General features: G+C 43.1%; 1 protein-coding gene across 1 annotated transcript in view; it reads left to right on the top strand.

The window, feature by feature from the left end:
• The window catches only part of LOC118931523 (dynein axonemal heavy chain 9-like), a 287,535-nt gene that overhangs the window by 67,175 nt on the left and 199,454 nt on the right, over positions 1–20,906 (top strand). Inside the window, 9 exon segments of the mRNA XM_057499470.1 lie at positions 433–599; positions 7,282–7,630; positions 7,632–8,153; positions 10,620–10,750; positions 11,064–11,190; positions 16,713–16,865; positions 18,094–18,219; positions 19,341–19,580; positions 19,909–20,069. Of these exon segments, the coding sequence (XP_057355453.1) occupies positions 433–599; positions 7,282–7,630; positions 7,632–8,153; positions 10,620–10,750; positions 11,064–11,190; positions 16,713–16,865; positions 18,094–18,219; positions 19,341–19,580; positions 19,909–20,069 (1,976 nt within the window).

The raw sequence follows: 20,906 nt of genomic DNA on the forward strand, positions 1-20,906 counted from the left end.
GGATATATGGGAGAGTTAATGTGGACAAAGTGTGTCGGGTTTCTTTCCCCAGAATTACGGGTGAATGAATTGTTTTCATTCAGAGGAGAAAAGAGCAGATCTGAGGAGTGTTAAGGTGGTCTAAGAGGAAGTGTGGGGCGTTACAGAAAATAACCAAGTATTCTTGGAAAATATAAAAAGGGAAAGGGTTACTGGGTCAGAGGCTGAGGGCAAGAAGGATAGTGTTGAGTGCAAAGTAGACGATAGTCGATAGAACAACTGACTAGGGAGATAAGTCAAGGAAGGGGAGTTGTTGAAAACGGACAAATGATACCATGGCATTGCAGCAGGTGTTGTGGCAGACATAAAAGTATCTGGGGTCTGTCCAGTTTCAGGACTGTGGTGAAGGGAGGGAACAATGTGGGTCTGACCACGCTGAGGTCTCCATTGCAGGAGCTGCCTGAGAAATGGAACAACATAAAAAAGATGGCCATTGCTGTGAGTCAGCAGGTGGCCCCACTGCAAGTGAATGAAGTGAGCATCCTCCACCAGTGGTGCACAGCCTTTGATGCTGAACAGCAGCGGTTCTGCGAGTGATTCCACCAAGAAGCTCCCTTCAGGTATGGATCAGTTACCACCTCTGCCTCCTTACTTGTAAACATGGCACCTTTGAGTCACTGACTGTCTTTCTGTTGAGTTTGTGTTTCTTCTAGCAGGTTAAGACTAGTTAACAGTCTTCCCTCCCTTTACGGTTAGGATGTGGGGCTGGACTGGACAGCAGCCTCTCAGGGCCTGCATGAGATGACCACAGGTTGTGCAAACAAAAGATCTTGCCTTCAAAAGTCTAGAAACTTCTGTGTCTCCAGGTCTATAAAGGGATTGTATGTGGTATAATTATAAAGTTTTCACTAAACTGTTGGTATTCTAAATTCTCAAAAACTCCTTTTCTTTTATGGCTGATAGAATTTAAAAATACTTTTGGAAGGCATTTTGGTAGCCTAAATTAGGAAGGATTTGAGGTGAAGGGTTTACTTCTTTCATAGCTTAGTAATGCTCAGACACCTCCCTACTTGTGATTAAGGGGTCTTTACATAAAACAGCTATAGGATGGGCAACACCATTCACATGTGTGCACAGTGTGCATGCACACATAGGTTCCATTCTGTGAGGTTTCCTCCCTTAGTGGGGTAGTCTGCTAGGGTCTGCTTCTGGTCTACTGCTCAGCATCAGAGGCTCTGAAATACTACATTGGGAGGTACATGTTAAAGCAACAAATGAAACAAACAAAAATCACAACTCTACTGAAAGAAAGTAGAGCATAATGATTAAGTATATGGACTCTGGACTCAGGCTGTCTAGTGTCTAATCTCAGGCTTAATGCCCATGTCAGGAAGCCCCTCAATATGTATGTGCTTCAGTTTCCTTGTCTATAAAATTGGGTTAACAATAGCATGCACCACATAGGGTTGCCAATAGGGTTAAAGCAATACCCTTTCCAAGTGTTTAGCATAGTATCTGGCACTAGGGTGACCAACCTTCTTGGTTTTCCCTTGACTGTTCCCATGTTACCACTGAAAGGTCACACATCTAGGGAAGTCCCTCTGTACCAGGCACATCGGAGCTGTTGGTCACCCAACCTAGCGCACACTTAAGGGTCTACTTATGCTTACTGAATAATGTTCACCAAACATTTACTAAGCAGCTACTCTCCCCCAGTTATTATACTTGGGGCTAGAGAGAACAAATGAGTGTGTTGAGTGGAAGGGAAGGGCAGATTTGTAAAACTGTGCAAAAGATGTGTATAGACAGATAAAACACAGGACTCTGAAGCAGTGTGCTACCATTTTGGCTGCACATTAGAACCACCCAGGGAGCTCTTAAAACTTCCAATATCCAGTCTGCCCCACAGACCAACTATATCAAATTCTCTGGGGGTAAGACCTGGCATCAGTAGTTTGTAAAGCTCCCCAGGTGTTTCCAGCATGCAGCCAAGTTTGAGACTGCTGCCCTAGAGGGAACTGCTTCTCTTCTCAGCAATCAAACCAGGACGTTAAAACTGAGTCTGTCTCCCTCTAGAATAATTGCCTTAGTAGCTATGCCCTCATGCCTAAGAAACATCTATTGTTCAAAACACTTGTGGAACTCCTTTTGGGCATGCCATTGAATTTTTAAAATTCAACACTCATCATGTAGAGTGAAAGCTGTTGAGGGAGGTAGGATATCAAGCTGAGTAATACTGCTTAGTGTTAACAATCACACCATGGCAGCAGCCATAAAAATAATGATACTAATAACTTTGGCATTAGTCTGTCTTAAGACTGTCTCTTAAGAAAATTTTAAAAAAGGAATTCCCAAGATGGTTTGGTGAAATGGCTTCCCAAACAGGCTTCTGAGATTGGTTGAAAGGACAATACTCATTTGCTAGTCATCTGATGGAAATCTGGTATTCCTCCTTCATGGTTACATTGTGTACGTGTATTGATTGGCTGTTGTTTTTTTATTTAGTAGCTGCACTATTTTTCTCTTTCTTAGCACTTTATCTGCTGGCTACGAGGATATCACTTCCCTTAGCTGGGTTTTCCAAATTCACATCTGTTAATTTGACATGCAGACAAATCTCTGGAAGAGAATTCTTTGAAAAGAATTGCTCACAGCAGTGTGGAAATCCAAACATTACTGCAATTTTGATGTATTTCTCTCCTCAAGAAAACCTTCAGGACTGAAGGGAATCTTCGTGGGTGTCAATTCATTTTGTTTTGTTTCTTAGTTTGGTGTGTGTGAATGTGTGTGTTTAAAATGTTTAGGTACAGTGAGTAGCAAATGAGTTTAGTTCTGGTTGCTTCACTTTGAGATCATTGACGAATTTCTAAAATGCAGCCTGTGGTGCATTCCTCAATGCATGCAAGTATCTATTCCTGATTAGACTACAGGTTAAGCTCCCATTTATCTTGTCTTTGAGGAAGAAAAAGAAATAAAGTGTCTCATTAGGCCCTTGCAGTCTGACAGGTGCTGGGTGACGTCACATTGCATGGGTTGAGGTTCTTCATGTCCAAGTCATGTTTTACTTCCTCTTTTAGTCCTAAACTCTCAGCTGTGTCAGCATATTCCTAGTTGAGCTCTCTCACTTCACAGTAATTGGCTAAATCATCATGCTCAGATTCAAGGGCTTTCTAGAATGATTAAAATTGGAGACTAATTCTTCTCTTTGAGTGAAAGGGATGTTCTATGCTTCCAGCAGCACTCTCTTGTTCAGTCTTTCTGACCTTGGGAATGATTCCAGGACATCTTATCCATATCAAGACCAAGGTAACTCAGGGGTTTCTTAGCCAAAGCATTTGACCCCTGCAGGCTCCAGCTTAATGGGGAACATTAGTGGTTTTAGTTGTTTGGCAATCAGATTCTGTCAATAGTTGTGGAGCCTTCTTGAAGACCCCGTCCCATTCGGTACTATCCTGCATGACAACTAGAGAAAGCAAGGCTTTCCAAATAGCCCAGAGAGCACACCGGAGGGAAGAAGGACCTCTGTCTCGCTTGGACAGCGTCTACCATCTCTTCAATCACTGGAGAAAAAAGCAACATGTGTCATTAAATCTCCCAGGGACATATCTATAGTTCATTAGACTAGTTGAGCTTGACCTTGTTCTTCCAGCTAATTTGACTCATTCACATGATTCAGGCTTCCATGGAACAAAAGAAGCTGTGGTCTCAACAGTGGAGTCAGCAAAAATGATGCAAGGGCTAGGATTTTAAAGTAATACACAGTCCCTGACCTCAAGGACTTACAGCCTCAGGACAGTTTCAAAAATGAGTAAGTAGTCATGTTCACTGGATGCCAACTTCAGCCCCCACTGGGAGGCAGTTCACACCCCCTAGAAGAGGGTGCTGGAGCCATCTTGAGAATTAGCCACTTGTTCTCTGTCTTCCATTTTGGACAAGTCATTGGAAGGGACTGTTCCACTGTTCATGCAGATGGGGTCCACAGGATGGGAAGAGCTGAAAGAACACAAGTTCAGATCAGATGTGCTGAGTTGTACAATACCTGTGGGGTATCAAGCAGAGGTGTGTCATAATTCGTTGTATACACGTATGGTGCTGAGGTTAACCTTTACCAGCTAGTAGCTTTCCACAAAACAATTTAAGTCACTTACTGCTCTTTCTCTCTCTATGCTCAAGTCTAGGTCCGGCTGGCATCAGTCATTTTCCCAAGATCACATGCATGAACACCACATTTCCATCTCTCTTAATTATGGTTTTATTCATCCAGACTTTCCAGACATTTCTCTTTTAGATTAAAATACTTTTGCATTATTATTTCAATTTCAAAGACTTAGTACACCCTTTTCCCTCCTATTACTTTCTTGTTTTTGTACTGTATTGCTCCCCTGGGTTTAGAGAACCGCTAGTAGTTTATTAGGCACATTAATCAGGTCTGTGGCTATCCTGACAATTCACACTACAGTGTTTAAATGGGAAAAAGGTTACCTGCCCTCATGTCCAGAGGTCCTTTTCACTACTTAGGCTGAATTAACTTTTATGTGTGCTTAGCTGCAGGAAATTACTGTCCACAAATTTAAACTATAAACAAAAACTATGCCACAGGGTAGATGAAGTTTGGGATAGGTTTGACAAATGATCACCTCTTACAAGTATTTGAGGAACCAATATTGATTTAAGGATGTTCATATGTGCTGAGGAAAGAATGGTTAGAAAGATCATTTATCTTCTTTTGTGTGCACCCCCAAAACTCTAATAGTGCATATCTTACCTATTAAGTTATTCTTGAATTTCACTCCATTAATATATTAAACAGCATGTGGGCTCCTAGAATTTGTCTAATCGATCTTGTGCTAATACCAAGAGGCTAAGTTCACTGCAGTCAAGATAAAAAGTAGAACCTACACACTGACAATTAGTCTCTGGAAATTAAGAATAAGCAGGACCATTCAGGTATGGTGATCTTCCCTGCTGGACCACTTGCCTTGAGGATGTTACATTTCTTTCCTTCTAGTTCTTTCTCCACTGTTCTCATGGGGGAGAGGGTTCCTTGCCTATATAGATGAAGGGCCCTCTTCAGCTCTGTCATCTCCAAACTCATATTCTGTTCTGAGACAGCTGGCAGCTGGAGAACAGTGAAGACGTGCACTGTTGTTCAGCCTCATTCCCTTGAGGAGTAAATCTACCACCGTAACACAAGGGCCAAAAACTATTTAGATGGAACAAGCGGAATCAAACATAGCAAGCATCAAAGTTAATCTGACATTAATTTAATGGTATGCATAACTGTTATTGTGTTGCATGGAAATTAGGCTTAAGTGGTGAGCAGTTCAGGTAAATGACTTTAATTAGGATCATGTTCCATCAATCAAGTCCAATATTTCCAAAGAGGACTGAGAGAAGAGGCAGTTCAAGAAAGGGAATTTGTATGCCATCCTTTTCCTTTCTCCCCTCCCCTCCACATCCCCCGAGCCAATACACACATACGGATATGCACACTCAGTTGGAGGAAACGGCCAGTTCTCTAGTCATTCATGTCCTCTCAACTTTCCCCTTGAGGATGGACCCTGGGATGCCCTATTCTGATTTTAGAGGAACGCAGTGTTCACACATAGGCCGTGGTGTCCCCAGTACCTAACCCAAGCACATAGAAACAAGAAAACCTGAAAGAGGTAATGGCGAAAAAGTGTAAAGAGAAACTGCAGAGGAAAATTGAGGCTTCTTGAACACTGGGTTTTGGGTGCTCCTGGCCACAGAAACATTATCTGCACATGTGGGTTCCTTTGTATGTAGAGTTCTTTCATGGAGAGGCCATACCAGGAAAGCAGGTCTGGGCGGGTGGCAGCATCGAGTAGGTTAATGCTGCTGAGCACCAGGAGCAGAGGACACCTCCATACACATTGGAGAAAAGAGGATGAGGGGGCATGAATTAAAACTCTAAAGATAGATACAGTGTTTATTGGGGCACGTGCAGACCCAGGGGCCACCCCAGCATGTAGGCAGAGCAGACCAGAGAGGGCAGAGGGGAGGCTGAGCACAGCCTGGAGAAGGGACTTAGATGAGGAGCCCGAGCTGAGGCATACAGTGAAGGAAACTGATGGTGACTGCGGAGTGCCTTGCTGAGGGCTTTGTGTTCAAACTCCAAGGCTCCCAGCAGAGGTCCTCAGACTTGGAGGAAAGCACTGCAGGCCATCAGCGTGAGTTTCACCACAGACAAGGACACCAGCGGAGCACATTGGAGTCACCCGGGGTGCTTGAAAACTGCCATTGCCCACACCCCAGCCCCAAACATTCTGATTTAATTGGTCTGGGGAGCAGCCTGGGCATGGAGATTTTAAAGCTTCCAGAAGATTCTAATATGCAGCCAAGACTGAGAGCCACTGCTCAAGAGGAAGTGATGCCAGATGGGGTCAGTGCTGGACTTTTAAGTGCCAGCCCTCTCGCTTAAAGCTGACTTCCCACTAGCAGCTCCTGGCAGGCTTTGGCTTTTAGCATCTGCAGTAACATGCAGTGCTCTTTTGTGACAGGTTGTCTGGAAGCCAGTGAGTGGCAGCAGAGTCTGAAGGGAGCTCAAACAAAGGGATGACTCCCCTCTACCCTGGATAAGGGGTTGGGGGAGGTGGAGGAGAAGAGGAGCATTTTTACCTTCTCAGAAGTGAAGAAAAGATCCAAGCAGGGAGTTCCTTTTGGAGTGTCTTCCCTCCAGTGGGTTGTGCTCACTCTACTCCAACCTGCCCTGAATGTCTTTTCTTCCTAGGCTTTGGTGAAACTCACTGCTCTTTGCTCAGATACTAAGCGTTTGTACTCAGCGAAATAAGCCAAGCAGAGAAAGACAAATACTGTATAATTTCACTTACATGTACGATCTGAAAAGCAGAACAAAGAGACAAACAAAAAAGCAGAAACAGACACATAAATATGGAAAACAAATGATGGTTGCCATAGAGGAGAGGAGTGCAGGGATGGGCAAAATAGTTGAAGGGAATTAAGAGGGATGAACTCCCAATTATAAAATAAGTCATGGGGATGAAGAGTACAGCATAGTCAATAATTTCATAATTTTATATGTTGACATCTGGTAACTACATTTACCATGATGAGCATTTTATAATGAATATAATTGTTGAAACACCATGTTGTACACCTGCAACCAATATAATATTGTATGTCAACTACACTTCAACTAAAAATAAAAAGTAAATATTGGAGTTGCTGGTACTTTGGTGATCCTAGGAAATGGGCCTGTACAGCAATAATATTACTAATAAGTGTGCTGTACTTACAAAGGAAACACATTGTGTCTTGTAGATTTGACAGCATTGACCCTTATCAAATGCTGGATGCCTGGCACACTAAGATCCAGCAGTTGGAATTGACCATGGCCTCCACTGCCGAGTCTGCCAGCCTGTTTGAGGTTAGCGTTCCAGACTACAAGCAGCTAAAACAGTGTAGGAAGGAGGTCTGCCAGCTGAAGGAGCTCTGGGACACCGCTGGGGTGGTGACCTCCAGCATCCGTGCCTGGGAGACCACCATGTGGAGGGATATCAATGTGGAGGCCATGGACGTGTAGTGCAAGCAGTTTGCCAGGCACATCCGGAAACTTGACAAGAAAGTCAGGGCCTGGGATGCCTTCACGGGCCTGGAAAGCACTGTGCTGAAACACTCTGACCTCGCTGAGGGCCGTGGCTGAGCTCCAGAATCTGGCCATCTGGTGGTGGCACTTGGGGCAGCTGATGCAGGCCACGGGTGTGAGCTTCACTGTGGGCGAGGGCACGATACTGGCACAGCTCCTGCAGCTCCAGCTGCACCGCTTTGTGGACGAAGTCTGGGGTATTGTGGACAAAGCAGTGAAGGAGATGGGGATGGAGAAGACCTTGAAGGAGCTGCAGGCCACCTGGGCCAGCCTGGAGTTCCAGTATGAGCTCCACCTGCGGACCAATGTCCCCCTGCTGTGGTCGGATGAAGGCCTCATTGAGGTCCTGGAGGATAACCAAGTGCAGCTTCAGAACCTGATGACGTCCAAGTATGTTGCTTTCTTCCTAGAGGAAGTGTCGGGTTGGCAGAGGAAGCTGTCTACAGCCGATGCTGTCATCGCCATCTGGTTTGATGTGCAGCACACATGGTCTCATCTGGAGAGTATATTCATTGGATCTGACGATATCTGGGCTCAGCTGCCCCAGGTACTTGCTAAGGAAACCCTGCCCTCTCTGTTCCCTTCCCGAGTCAAGGGAAGAGCACCCAGTTTCTTCGTCCTCTAGACCTTCCCTTCTCTGCTGCCTGCCTTGGCCTCACTCAACAAATGCTTGCTTCACGAGCCACCAAAAGTCAGGCAGAGGAAAAGAAAGAAGGTGAAATGCACACCAGTCAGTTTGTCCCTGGGTGGGTGGGCAAAAGAGAACCTGGATTTTTTAAAAGCCCATGTACACAAGAGAAGAGATAGGAAATATTTTGCTACTGCAGTTTGTGGTGAGCTGCTCATGGGTTGCCCCATAGATGATTACAATGCAGCTATCAATTGGCAGAGAGCACTGTTTCCAAGCATATTCACATTCCTTCTCAGCAGCAAGCTGTTCTGTAACCCTCTGGCCTGTGCCACATGGTAAATACCAGTCTTCAGCTAAATACAAAACATGGAATTTCTCTAAAATATGCATCCTTCTCTTTGCTACCTTCCCCGTGGTTGATAGCCCTTTCTAATTTGTCCTAATTAATGTGCCATTAACTTAGCCCCTTCAGTGGAATCTAACTCATTAAAAGAATTTTTTTTTTGGCAGGCTTTCTCTGGGTCCCTTCAGACAGCAAGGTCTTTTCTTACAAATTAGTTTAATTCCAAAATGTCAAATGACATCCAGGTCTTGCTAAAAAGTTTAAAGCACATTCCATCAAAACGTTTTATTTTCCCATCTCATCCTGCAAAAGCATATTTAATGTAATAATACAGATTAAAGGTTGCACATTTGGAGTGGAAACTAAGAGAAAACAATTCTGTCAGAGCTTTTGTAATTAGGCCAAATTGAATAAGCCAGGTTTTATTTATCTCCAGTGCTAGTGATTGAAGAAGAGCAGGTTTAGTTATAAGGAGGTGAAGACATGGATGGAGGCTTTGGTAAAGACTTTAATGGAGGCATTTGAGGACTTTCAATGAAATACAATAATCAGTATCATTAACTGCTCAACAGTGCCATAAATGTGTGTGTAAAATATGTAAATATGTGTTCTTTGTATTAACAAAACGACAATAGACAATCTCAAAACAATAAAATCAGTCATCTTACAACCTAATTAGTAACTATTTTCATTCATTAAGAATATTTCCAACATTTGTTTATGTATATACATATTTTTACATAATTGCTCTTGGTGTAATTATAGTTCTCTGAATTCAGCTCTTTTTCATTTTAACATTTATGCCAGTATTTCCAATACTTCTATAACCTTGATACCTTTTCCACCCGTAACTGGAGCCAAGTATCTCATTAGGGAATCATAATTCACTTTACGCGGCCCTGTTAGTCTAAGTCTTCCTGGAGAGGGGTGGATTACAGAGGTCTGGGGCAGACAGGGCCGGCAGCGTGCTCCTGAGTCCGAATGCTTCCACTTGCAGCTGTGGGGTTGTAAGAAAGTCACCCTCTCTGTGCCCTGGTTTCCTCCGATGTAAACTGAGACTAATACTAGTACCTTTTTCAGGGAGTCAATTAAAACAGTGCACAGAGCACATACCATTGTAACTGTTGTTATATAGTAATAATAATACCACAAACTCTAGGTACCAGCTATTGAGCTAAAGTGCTTTACATATGTTATTGTCAGAATCATTTCAACAACACTCTGGGGGGATGTGTGTTTGGGAAAAATGATGACATCTAACTTTGACATCACAAGTGCTGAGGAAAAACTTAGTTTGGTTGCCTAAACTTCTGTATGGACCCAGAAAGAATGCTGGATCCACTATCTACCTGACTTAGGAGTTCTGTGTTTGATGCCAACATTTCTCAAAGTGTGGTCCAGTGACCTCCAAGAGTCAAAAGTTGAGGTCAAAACTGTCTTAGTAATAATGTTAAAATGTTATTTTCCCTTTGGACTTTCATTCTTCTATGAGCATACAGGGGAGTTTTCCAGAGGTTGCATGACATATGCTATCACAACACACTGAGTGCAGAAGCAGAGAAGTGAATCTAGTCATCTCATTAAAGTCAGACATTAAAGAGATTTGCAATAAAGAAAGGAGAAGAAAAGGAACAATGCCATTTTTTTCTCTAAGTTATTTTGTTTGGGGGAATATAATTATTTTGGATAAAAGAACATGTTATGTTAACATAATGAGCTTAATATTGTTACTTTTTAAATAAATTAACAAATATTTTAAAAATTTCTCAGCTTTAGCTGCTAATGTAGAAAACTGTATTGGTAGACAAAAGAAACACCTACATACAGAAAAGCTTTTCATACTCTCCAGTGTTTTTAAAAGGGTAAAGGGGTTTGAAGACAAAAATGTTTGAGAACTGCCATTGGAGGTGAAAGGTATCGCTTTCTTAGCATCTTCAGACAACCTAAGAACAGGTTTCTGCTCCTGACTTCTCTCAGAAGGGGAGATTTTGGAACTGAGGGGGGTGGTAGTTAATGTTTTTCCACATTTTTATTTGCAGGATTCTAAAAGATTTGAAGGCATTGACATTGACTTCAAGGAGCTAGCTTATGATGCTCAGAAAGCTCTGAATATAGTGGAAGCCACCATCAAAGCAGGTCTTTATGAAAAACTGGAAGATATTGAGAGCAGGTGATGATCCGTTAGCTGCCCCCTCTTGTAATGCAGGAGATGATATTCCCTTCTCCCCATTCTGTCTCTGAGCTCCTGACCTATTTAACTGCCCAAGTGAAAGAGTGAGTACGTGTGTTTCTGTGTGTGCCTGGATTTGGTAATAGTGTGGTGTTCATTCTGATGGAAATGTATCAGTGTTTATGTTTGCAATACCTATGTTTCTTGCACTCATTTCTGCATGTATTCCATATATTGTGTATGTTCACATCAAGGTCTGTGTATCTATGTGCTTAGGCAAACTTAATTAGGAATTCTGTGTCTGTGCCCTCAGATTATACCTGTGTGACAAAGCCCTGGCAGAGTACCTGGATACCAAAAGGCTTGCCTTCCCTAGGTTTTACTTTCTCTCTTCTTCTGATTTGTTAGACATCCTTTCCAATGGCACAGCTCTACAACAGGTAAGCTGAGGGAGCACCTGTAGAAACATCCAGAAGGCCTCAGGAGCTCCCAGCGGGAGAGGTGTGGGTTCCGCATGATGCCTCCTCTCTCTGGCAGTGTTGCCAGAGTATCAGACCTGCATTGCCACCAGGATCATCCCTAACCTCAGAGCTTCTTCATCCCCCATCATGGCTTCTTGGGGGCCCTCCAGCCTATCAGGGGTGATGGCTCCCCAAAGTAGAACTGGAGAAGCATTGAGGATGGCAAAGGTAGAAAGAGCTAAGCTTTTTCAGAGAATGCTGTTGATTTCATTATAAAGAGGGGCCCAGTGAACTGTGGTCCAAAGTTAGAGCTAAAATTCCCATGGGGAGATAAGCTTGGAAGTTATCTTAACTGGACATTGGGTGGTTGTGGAAGGAGTGGATGTGAGCAGTCCAAACTTTTGGGTTCTAGCCCCTGGTTCTAGCCACTTGGTAACCATATAGTCTTTGATGTACCACTTCTCTTTGAGGAAGTTTCCTCCTCTGTGAAATGGGAGATGCCTACTGTGTTACAGGTTTTCAGAACATAGTAAAGTAACTAATTGAAGCACTCACTGTTATTATTTGGAGCTGTAGACAGTTGTTCTAACCTTGAGAGGGAAACAAAATCATCTGGAAGACTTGTAAAAATACAGATTCCTTATTCAAATTCAGTTAGGCAATATCCATCATATCATTGATAAGTTTTCACAAATGCCTAAGGTGCCTAACTGGTTTCCTTGGTTTCACTGGAGATGGCTGGTAATTGTAGGTCTGCTTTGGTTATGTAGCTGTATTCCTGTTAAGTTAATGTGTGTGCACAATTTAATTGGTAGTTTAAAACCTATACATGCTTATGTTTCTCTACAAGAAGATATGTTAAAGAAATAATCAATCTTCCCATGTTTTCTTCCATCTGCTACTTTTGTAGCTTTTCTTCTTCCTTCCTAATTACAACCCTTAAGTAGAATTCGTGCCTCATAATGAAATTACCGAGTATCATAACTCCTCCAAGTGGTAAAGATACCTCAAGACAAATGCTGGGCATAGAAACCACAGGGCATAAATCTGCAAAGAAGTAAAAAGCTAACCTTTTCAAACAATAAGGCTTCTCTCTCACTTAAAAACTTTACATTTCCCTGTATGGCCCCGGAAGATGACTGGTTAGCCAGAGACGGGTAAGATTCCTCAAGGGAGGAACAACCTAAGACAGGCACAGTCGCAGGGGGGCCATCAGGTGAGAAATTGGGGATCAACAGAGGTGAGGCTTAGAACCTCAGCCCCCCTGTTTTGAGAGAAATCTTCTGTTTTGTTGCCGTTGTCTAGCTTGGATTAATACTTAGTCTATAGGCACACACCTGATCATCTACATTTGCCCTCTTACAGCACTAAACTATGTTTTCTACCTTTATCTTGCATCTACCTACCACTTCAGCATTTTATTAAAAAAAAAAAATAACAACAATAATAATAAGGGAGAAATGTGGGATTCACATATAAATCAAGTATAAAAATCAAACAAATATTCACATTTGACCTGATTGTTTATAGTTCATGATGCATGATCAAAACCGAAAGTTTCTGTGATGACTGCCCTTGCACTGTTCACCATGTAAGAACTTATTCACTATGTAAGAATTTGTTCACCATGTAAGAACTTGTTCGTTATGCTTCAGAAGATTGGAGACTGTTGAGAATTAGGCTTGGGGTTGATTAATGATTGTGCATCGAGTCCCCTATACAGAATTTTATTGTTGTTAACAACCATTTGATCAATAAATATGAGAGATGCCCTCTCAAAAAAAAAAAATCTTAAGATTATTAAAAAGAAGAATGCAAGTACCTACTTGCTGGCTTAAGGACAGTTGTACATTGATCTTAGTAAAACTGTAAAACTAACAATCAAACACAGGGCTCAGAGTGTGGCACATACTTAGTACAACATATTAAGTATCATAAAAACAGATAATGGGTAGTAGTTGTGGCTTAATAACTGCCATGTTTGCCAGACGGGATCTAGATCTTTGCTACTTACAGCGGTACCAGCATCATGTTGGAGCTTGTCAGAAATACAAAATTACAAGCCCTACAGCAGATCTACTGATTGAGAACCTATAGCTTAACAAGATCCTGAAGTGATTCATATGTATGTGAAAATATGAAAAGCACTTCACTGCTGAAGCCTTCACATGCAGGCATGACAGGAACAATGCATGCCTTGCTCCTCAGTATATCCCTAGCACCCAGCAGCGCCTCAAACCCAAATAATTGTTAAATAAATACATGTGTAAATGATATTACTTCTGAGTACACAATTAGAAAGTGGAGATTATATCTATTTGAGTTCTTTGTTTTCAGTCAGAGTTCCCAGAAGTGGGTGCCTAATACTTGCTGTAAATGCCGTTAAATTCTTTTATTAACAATGTTGGCCCTAAGAATCTACTATGCCTACATGTAATCATTTTTAAAAGGAGTTCTTGCTCACAGCTCGGAAAAAAAAAAATACAGATTCCTAGGGCCTGCCCCAAAGTCTCTGATTCAGTAAGTCTGGGTGGGGCTAATAATTTGCATTAGTAAGGATTCCCCAAGCACTGCTGCTGGTCTCGGGACACACTTTGAGAACCACTGCTATGTATCAAAGGTCTGAACATCAGAAAAGCTGATGGGAGGGGAGCTATGGCATCCCTATTGTGGGTTCCTTTGGCTTTCATCCCTTCTCACCTGCCTTGACTGAGGGTTTCAGCCCCGGGCAAGTTCATTATGGTTTCAGTGAGACCAAGAAAGGACAACCGAGCAGTCTTGGGGTAAAGGGGTTTATACATGGCTTTACTCTCCTGGCAGTAGTTCGAGCACTAGAATTACATCCACATCCAGCAGTCTGCAGGTCCATAATCCTCCTTCATCTCTGCTTCTGCCCAGAGCACCGGGCAGAAGTCTTTATGTAGTGATTCAGTCAATAATAGCTCCTTGTGTACAGGTGTGGAAGCAGTAGCTTAGCAGCAGGCCGGTTACATCATCAAGTAGTTTAGGTTCAGATGAGGATCCTAGCTGTAAGATGTTCCATTTTCCCTACATCACTCTGTATCAATTCAAAGATATCTTTCTCATCTGCATCAAACTCCATGGACTAATATACCATAGTTTTTAATACTGTTTTGCAATTACAAATAACTGGCATTGAATAACTTTGAGGTTTGTATTGTTGGAGGTCTATCTTCTAGGTAAATTTCCAGAATCCAGATTGCTGGGTCACAGGGTAAATGATGTGGTCTTGTTACATAATCCCCTCTATAGGAATTGCAGCCTTTTGTACCACCAGTAATGGATGAGACCTTCTCCAGCAGAGCCAAAAGATGGCACCCATGCATTAGTTTTCTGTCCTTGTCAGTGACTTTCTAACTTACTGAAATTATTTTTAGATTGTTGGTAAGTAATAAAGGGAGAGCTTTCTCTGTCTCTTTATCCCTGATAATTAAAGCCTCTCTTTTTTTTTTCCTATAGATTCAGTGTTTACAAAGTAGCCCAGGCATGGTGGAGTTGAAATATTTATCACATTAGCATTCTGTTTTTGTGACTATGTGTTTATTAAATCTATGTATAGGAGGGTCAAAGATCATTGTCAGACCTTTTATATCTTTTGTACATGAGGTACTCATTCTCAAATACATTATTTTATTTTATTCTCACTTGGTTTGAGTAAATCTATATGTAGTTGCCCCTTCCCTACGTCCCCAGAGATGAAGCATGGTAGAGTAATTCCCAATTCCTTCTATATCTGTGACTCTTTGTAGTTTTCACATGGGAGTGATTGAATGCTGGGGGTTGGAATTCACAGCAATTTCCCCTCAAATCCCTGCAGACATAGCTCTGCTGTGTCTCAGAGAAGACTTGTGCAGACCGCCTGCCTTTTAATTTCACCTTTCTGGGAAGCCTAATTTCTTTCTATTTGGATCTCTATGGAGATGAAAATTTCAATTAAATTTTTAGAAAATTTTTATGTTTATAGATTTGCTTTATTTTGTTAATGTTCCCAAGATACGGTGAGGTTTTTTCCTATCTGAAAACCAGGGCTTTCATTATCTTAAAAAGTTTTCTTTCAGTGTGCTTTTAAGTAACATTTATATTCCATTTATCTGGACTTTTTTTCCTTCAGGTTCATCCTACTTCCATACGTTGAAGTTCTATTTCTCTGTGCCACATATTTCCTTCATATAGTCATACATATTTTTATCTCTTAGTCCTCCTCTTTAGCATTCTTCCACAGTTTCCCAACTTTATCCACCATGTTTAATTTTTGGTCACTTAGTCCTTCAGTATTGCTAATATTAGTATAGAACTGCTATGTCGCTTTATTTCTCCACCTCTACCAACTTATCTTTCAGCTCATATTTCATAAAGTTCATGTTTCTTGCATTTAATTGAAAACAGTACAGTGTGATATTTTCCTAACTACCCCTGTTTCCTTTAGTATAGCTTCTAATATATATGCTCATAATATAATCTAATAATAAAACTATGTATATAAATAATTATATACTCTTGCTCTATCAGTTAAATCCTCTTTTAAGTTGCAGGTAGATCCCACATTGGTGGTGGTGGTTTTCTTTTTTTTTTTAATTCACTATTTTTTCTTGTATAAAGAAAGACCCATGCCATCAAGATATTTGTTCTGAATCACTGTGGGTGGGATCTTCTCGAGCACCTTCACAGTTTACTTCATTACACTTCGAATTCTTCTTCTCAAGCTCATAAGCCACAAAGCTGGTTATTGTAAACTCAAGATCACAGTTCAGGATCCCAGCAGCCTGAAGATCTGGTATTTCTAAAAGCCCTACCAGAAGGCCAGTTTCTGTTTATTTCCTCTCCAACCTGCCCTTTCCCTCCCTTCAAGACCATAGTGTGGCTCTACCTGGCCTCCCTCCTAGAAGTCCTTCTCGGGGCATCCCTTAGGGGGTTGTACCGAGAGATACTGGGCTAGGGAGAAGCCCTGGAATGGCCAGGCCTTCTGCTTGGGGTGAGCCTGCTCACCCTTCTATGGATCCTCCAGATACTGGTCTGTCTCATCAAAGCAGTTCCAACAACTGGGCGACTTCTTCCGTAGGCCACTGTCACCACTGCCCTGTGGCCCTCTGGATTTGGGCATGTTAGTGCTCTTCTGCACACTCTCCTGTGCCTCTCTCCGGCTGCATAGTAGTATTTTCTTAGGAAGAGGGTTTATGAATTAACCATTACTTTTTTCTCCCAATCTGTTCCCATCTTTAGTAGATTAAGCAGAAATTAAACTTTTATGGTTTCACTAGTTTGTAGCTAGTACGTGATTCCTGCTAGTTTTCTATTTCTTTAGCCACTTCTACCCAATTCAGTTGGTTCCTGACTTCACGTCATCATTGTTCCTACAGGCTTCCTTCTAATGTTTGGTATCCAATATGGTAACAGTTATCACATGGTAGCTCTCTCAAAAACACTACTAAGTAAATCCCTGGACACATTCTCCAATCCTTTGGCATGGTGTCCCTTCATAGGTTCAACGCCACCTTTCCAAACTCTTTGACAATATGGCCAAGATGCAGTTCCAGCTAGATGCCAGTGAGAAACCAACCAAGATAAGTATTGGCATGTACAGCAAGGAAGAAGAGTATGTGGCCTTCAGTGAGCCTTGTGACTGTAGTGGTCAGGTAATGTAAAAGTCCTTTCTCCTTATGTCTTCTCTGTCTCAGTTGTCTGCATTCAAATATAGTCAGCATCAACCTTCAGGATGACCTGTTTGACCTTGGGCCAGAACTGCTGTCTGTGCCCTGGGACTGCCAGCTTCCCTCCATTGACCCGATGTTGGAGCAGCCTCTAGCACCCGCTTTCCTCTGTCTGGGAAGGACACATGTCATGATTCATACACCTTCCCCAACCAAAGACCCCTGCAGAGAGGAGTAATATGCATATAAACAACCACCTGAGTCAACAAGAAAAGGATTTTTCAATGATTAGCAGCCCCAGGAGACTTTACAATGACAGCCCCTGGGGCACCCCACCAGGGAGTCAGGAACCCTGACATCTTCCCTGGGAGAAAATGCCCTTTGCCATCAGCCATTGTCCTGAGATGCCACTTCTCTGTGCAAATACGCCTTGGAGCCACTTCCTCCCATAGCCCATTCCCCTAACAGAGCCAACTACCACCCTGCTCCAAGAACTACTACTTCCAAATCTCCCATGATAATTCAGGAAACACAAAGCATGCAACAATTTTCTCCTTAAGTCTTCTTCCCATCTGGTGCCACTGCCACTAAAATATAATCCCTTCTTTGTTCATTATCGTAAATAATCCAGCAGAGCATTACCCCTGGAGGGTCTAGTCTAGTCCTAAGTAACACCTGGAGAGAGGATCTCTTATAGAGTCCCACCTTCTACCACCTATATCTTGGAAGGCAGTTGCAGTACCAGAAAAGAATTGGACATTCTCAGTTTTATGAGAGGACCCTGGGGTTTGATTCAGAATGTGTTCTTTCTGCAGACCCAGAAAGCCCTTAGTTGGAAAACGTAAGCCTGGCTTACTACTCCATACTCAGTGTGAACAAAGTCATGAGAATCCACTGACTTATTTACACCCAGCTCAACTCAGATGAAGATTTGTATGAACTCTAGATGGCAGCCCCCCATCCCCTTCACCTGCTACTGTCCTGCATGTTCTAAATGGGCACCACCAGCTGCTGCTAACAGCCTGGTTCTCACCTATCACCATCTGGGTTACACAAACAAAATGTGTCCCTGTGCCTTCTGGCTGCCCTTTGGGGTTATACATCATGCTTGGGCTCCGTTCTCTTCACTCCCTCAGGCTGAATGGACAAAAATGTATATTACTGATCATATCTTCTTAGGAACCCAGCATCTAACTCAGAGTTGTTCTTTCAGGTGGAAATATGGTTGAACCACGTGCTTGCTCATTTGAAGGCCACCGTAAGGCACGAGATGACAGAAGGTGTAACTGCATATGAAGGAAAGCTGAGGGAGCAGTGGCTCTTTGACTACCCAGCTCAGGTGGTCTCCCACCCAGTACCTTGTGGGCCCCCATCCTCTGCTAGGCTCTTCCTCTGCTAGCTTGACCTCCTTCTGCCTTCAGTGGCTGTCAGACACGTGACTCACTGGGCCTGCGAGGGGTCAGCCAGAAGGAGCTGGACTGTCAGCCATGACCTAATCCAAACATTACCTTGGAGAATCAAGGGCTGCCCATCTTTATCCTCTTTGGCTGCAGTAGGGAGAAAATATAAACAATTCAACTCATTGAACCAGCCAAGTCCATGTGTGACAAGCCCTATGCTGAGTACCAGAGACACCAGCAGGGATCAAGAACAATACTACCCTGCCCCACCCACTGGAGTTTGCAGACTGGCGTGGGAGTCAGGCCCTTCACATGGGACCTGGCTGGATGAGAGACTCGGGGTACTCTGGGAGCATATGGCTAGCTAGTGGGCTCGGGGGACCCCTGAGGAAATGATATTTAAGCTGAGATCTAAAACTGGAGTGAACAAGTTAATAATGGAGAAGAGAAAGAGCAACTGAGCATAGGGAAGAGCATGGGGTAAAGGCTCAGAAGCAAGGAACAGCCTAATGTGTTTGAGGAATGGAGAGGAACTCGGTGTGTTTGAAGAAAGAGTGAGTGAGGGACCGGGAGCTTGAAGCAGCAGATGGACTCTGGAGAGGAAACCCAAAGCCAATTCTTAAGACCATGTTAGGGAGTCTGACAGGATTCTAAGACACATCTGAATCCTTTACAGGGTTCTCAGCAAGGTAATAAGAGAGAGGGTAGAACTGATGAGAATTTTTGAAAATGACTCTGGCTGCAATGCACCACCCCTCCCTTCCCCTGGAAGCTACAGATATTGGTGGTAATGGAAGCAGTAGGAGTAGATAAGATTGTTCTTAACCAAGTGATCTATTTTGCAAGGGCAGAAAGTGCTTTTTTCCCACTGTGTTCCCACTTCACCTCTCCAAGGAATTAGAAGAATGTGGCTCACTCATCTAGTCCATGCTGTCTGAAGAGGAAGGGGAGGAGCTAGTGCCACCCACACAATTACTTGTGAGCTCTTGCTGGGTGATGAGTGGGCTGGTTGTGGAGACAGTCCTGGTAATGGCTTACTAAGTGCCTCTTGGTGCTACAGGTAGCCCTGACCTGCACTCAGATCTGGTGGACCACAGAGGTGGGCATTGCATTTACCAGGCTGGAGGAAGGCTATGAGAATGCCATGAAGGACTATTACAAGAAGCAAGTGGCCCAGCTCAAAACCCTCATCACCATGCTGATTGGCCAGCTCTCCAAGGGGGACTGGCAGAAGATCATGACCATATGCACCATTGATGTGCATGCCCGGGATGTGGTGGCCAAGATGATTGCTCAGAAGGTGAGTCCCTGTTTGTGGGCAACTATACCATCAATACTCTGGCTGTGGAGAAGCTCACCTATGGCCTAAACATGGGGGCCCCAGACTCTGCATTGGCCCGAGAGCTGCGAGAGGATCACGGGGGCTGCTCCTATCTTTTAAAACCCCAGCAAAACAATGCAATCAGAGCAGCTCATGCTTTCTGCGCTGTGGGCACAGGGTGCTGTGCTCGTGTCTAGAGACAGCACCCAAGTCCGCCAGTGCACTGTGTGTCCTGTGGCCAAGGGGCCACCTTCTACCTGCTAACCTGTGGCTCATCCACCTATTCTACCCCTGCCACTCTCTCCAGGTGGATAATACCCAGGCCTTCCTCTGGCTGTCCCAGATGTGGCACCGTTGGGATGATGAGGCCAAGCACTGCTTCGCTAACATCTGTGATGCCCAGTTTCAATATTCCTATGAATACTTGGGAAATACACTTCGCCTGGTGATCACGCCGTTGACAGACAGGTGAGTGTGGGCATCAGGCACTGACAGAGAACCCTACTGCTGTCTGGCTCAGGCCATCCAGTGGCCATCTGGGTCAAGGCCACTGGGACTTCCTGAGGAATTACCAGGTAGTCATATACACCTGAATTCTAACACCTTTTCTAACACATTCCAGATGCTTATCCATGAAAAACCTGAACCTAATTCTTGGTCTCCTCATCTCACACCACACATGAGTTTTAAGGACTTTAGTGTATAGATGCTCAGTGAATGATTCCTATTGCTATTTTCTTATCATTCAATGGCCACATTTATTCAGCACCTCTCACTCTGGTAACACACAGATAAAAGCAAGGTAGTCTCTACCATGAATGGGGTTTTTAATTTTTTAGGGAACCATATTCTTTGTCATTCATATTAATTCATTATTTAATGAATTCACACCAGACACTGAATGAGTCACTGGGAATACAAAGATGACTAAAACATTCTCTGCCCTTAAACTCCAATTCTAGTGAGAGAAATCAGACATATGTAGATAAAAATTAAAATAGCACAAGGTAGAAACATTGAAGGCCGTAGTATAAAAGAGGGCTCAAAGCCATAAAATATCCAAGCAAGTGACTTATCCAAGTAAGTATCCAAGCAAGTAAACTCTATGAGCACAGAGGGACACAGCCACTATGGGATGAAGCAAATAGGACTGGAAATAGTTCAGGGAAGAGACGTATGTGATCTGGGCCTTAAAAGATGTGTAGGATTCCAATAGGATGGCTGTCACGGTATCCATGAAATTGTGCAGAAATCTGTGCGCTTGTTCTATTGAGAGGATCTATATCATTCACCAATTCTTAAAGT

This window comes from Manis pentadactyla, chromosome 4 (assembly GCF_030020395.1).
Source record: "Manis pentadactyla isolate mManPen7 chromosome 4, mManPen7.hap1, whole genome shotgun sequence".
NCBI lineage: Eukaryota > Metazoa > Chordata > Mammalia > Pholidota > Manidae > Manis > Manis pentadactyla.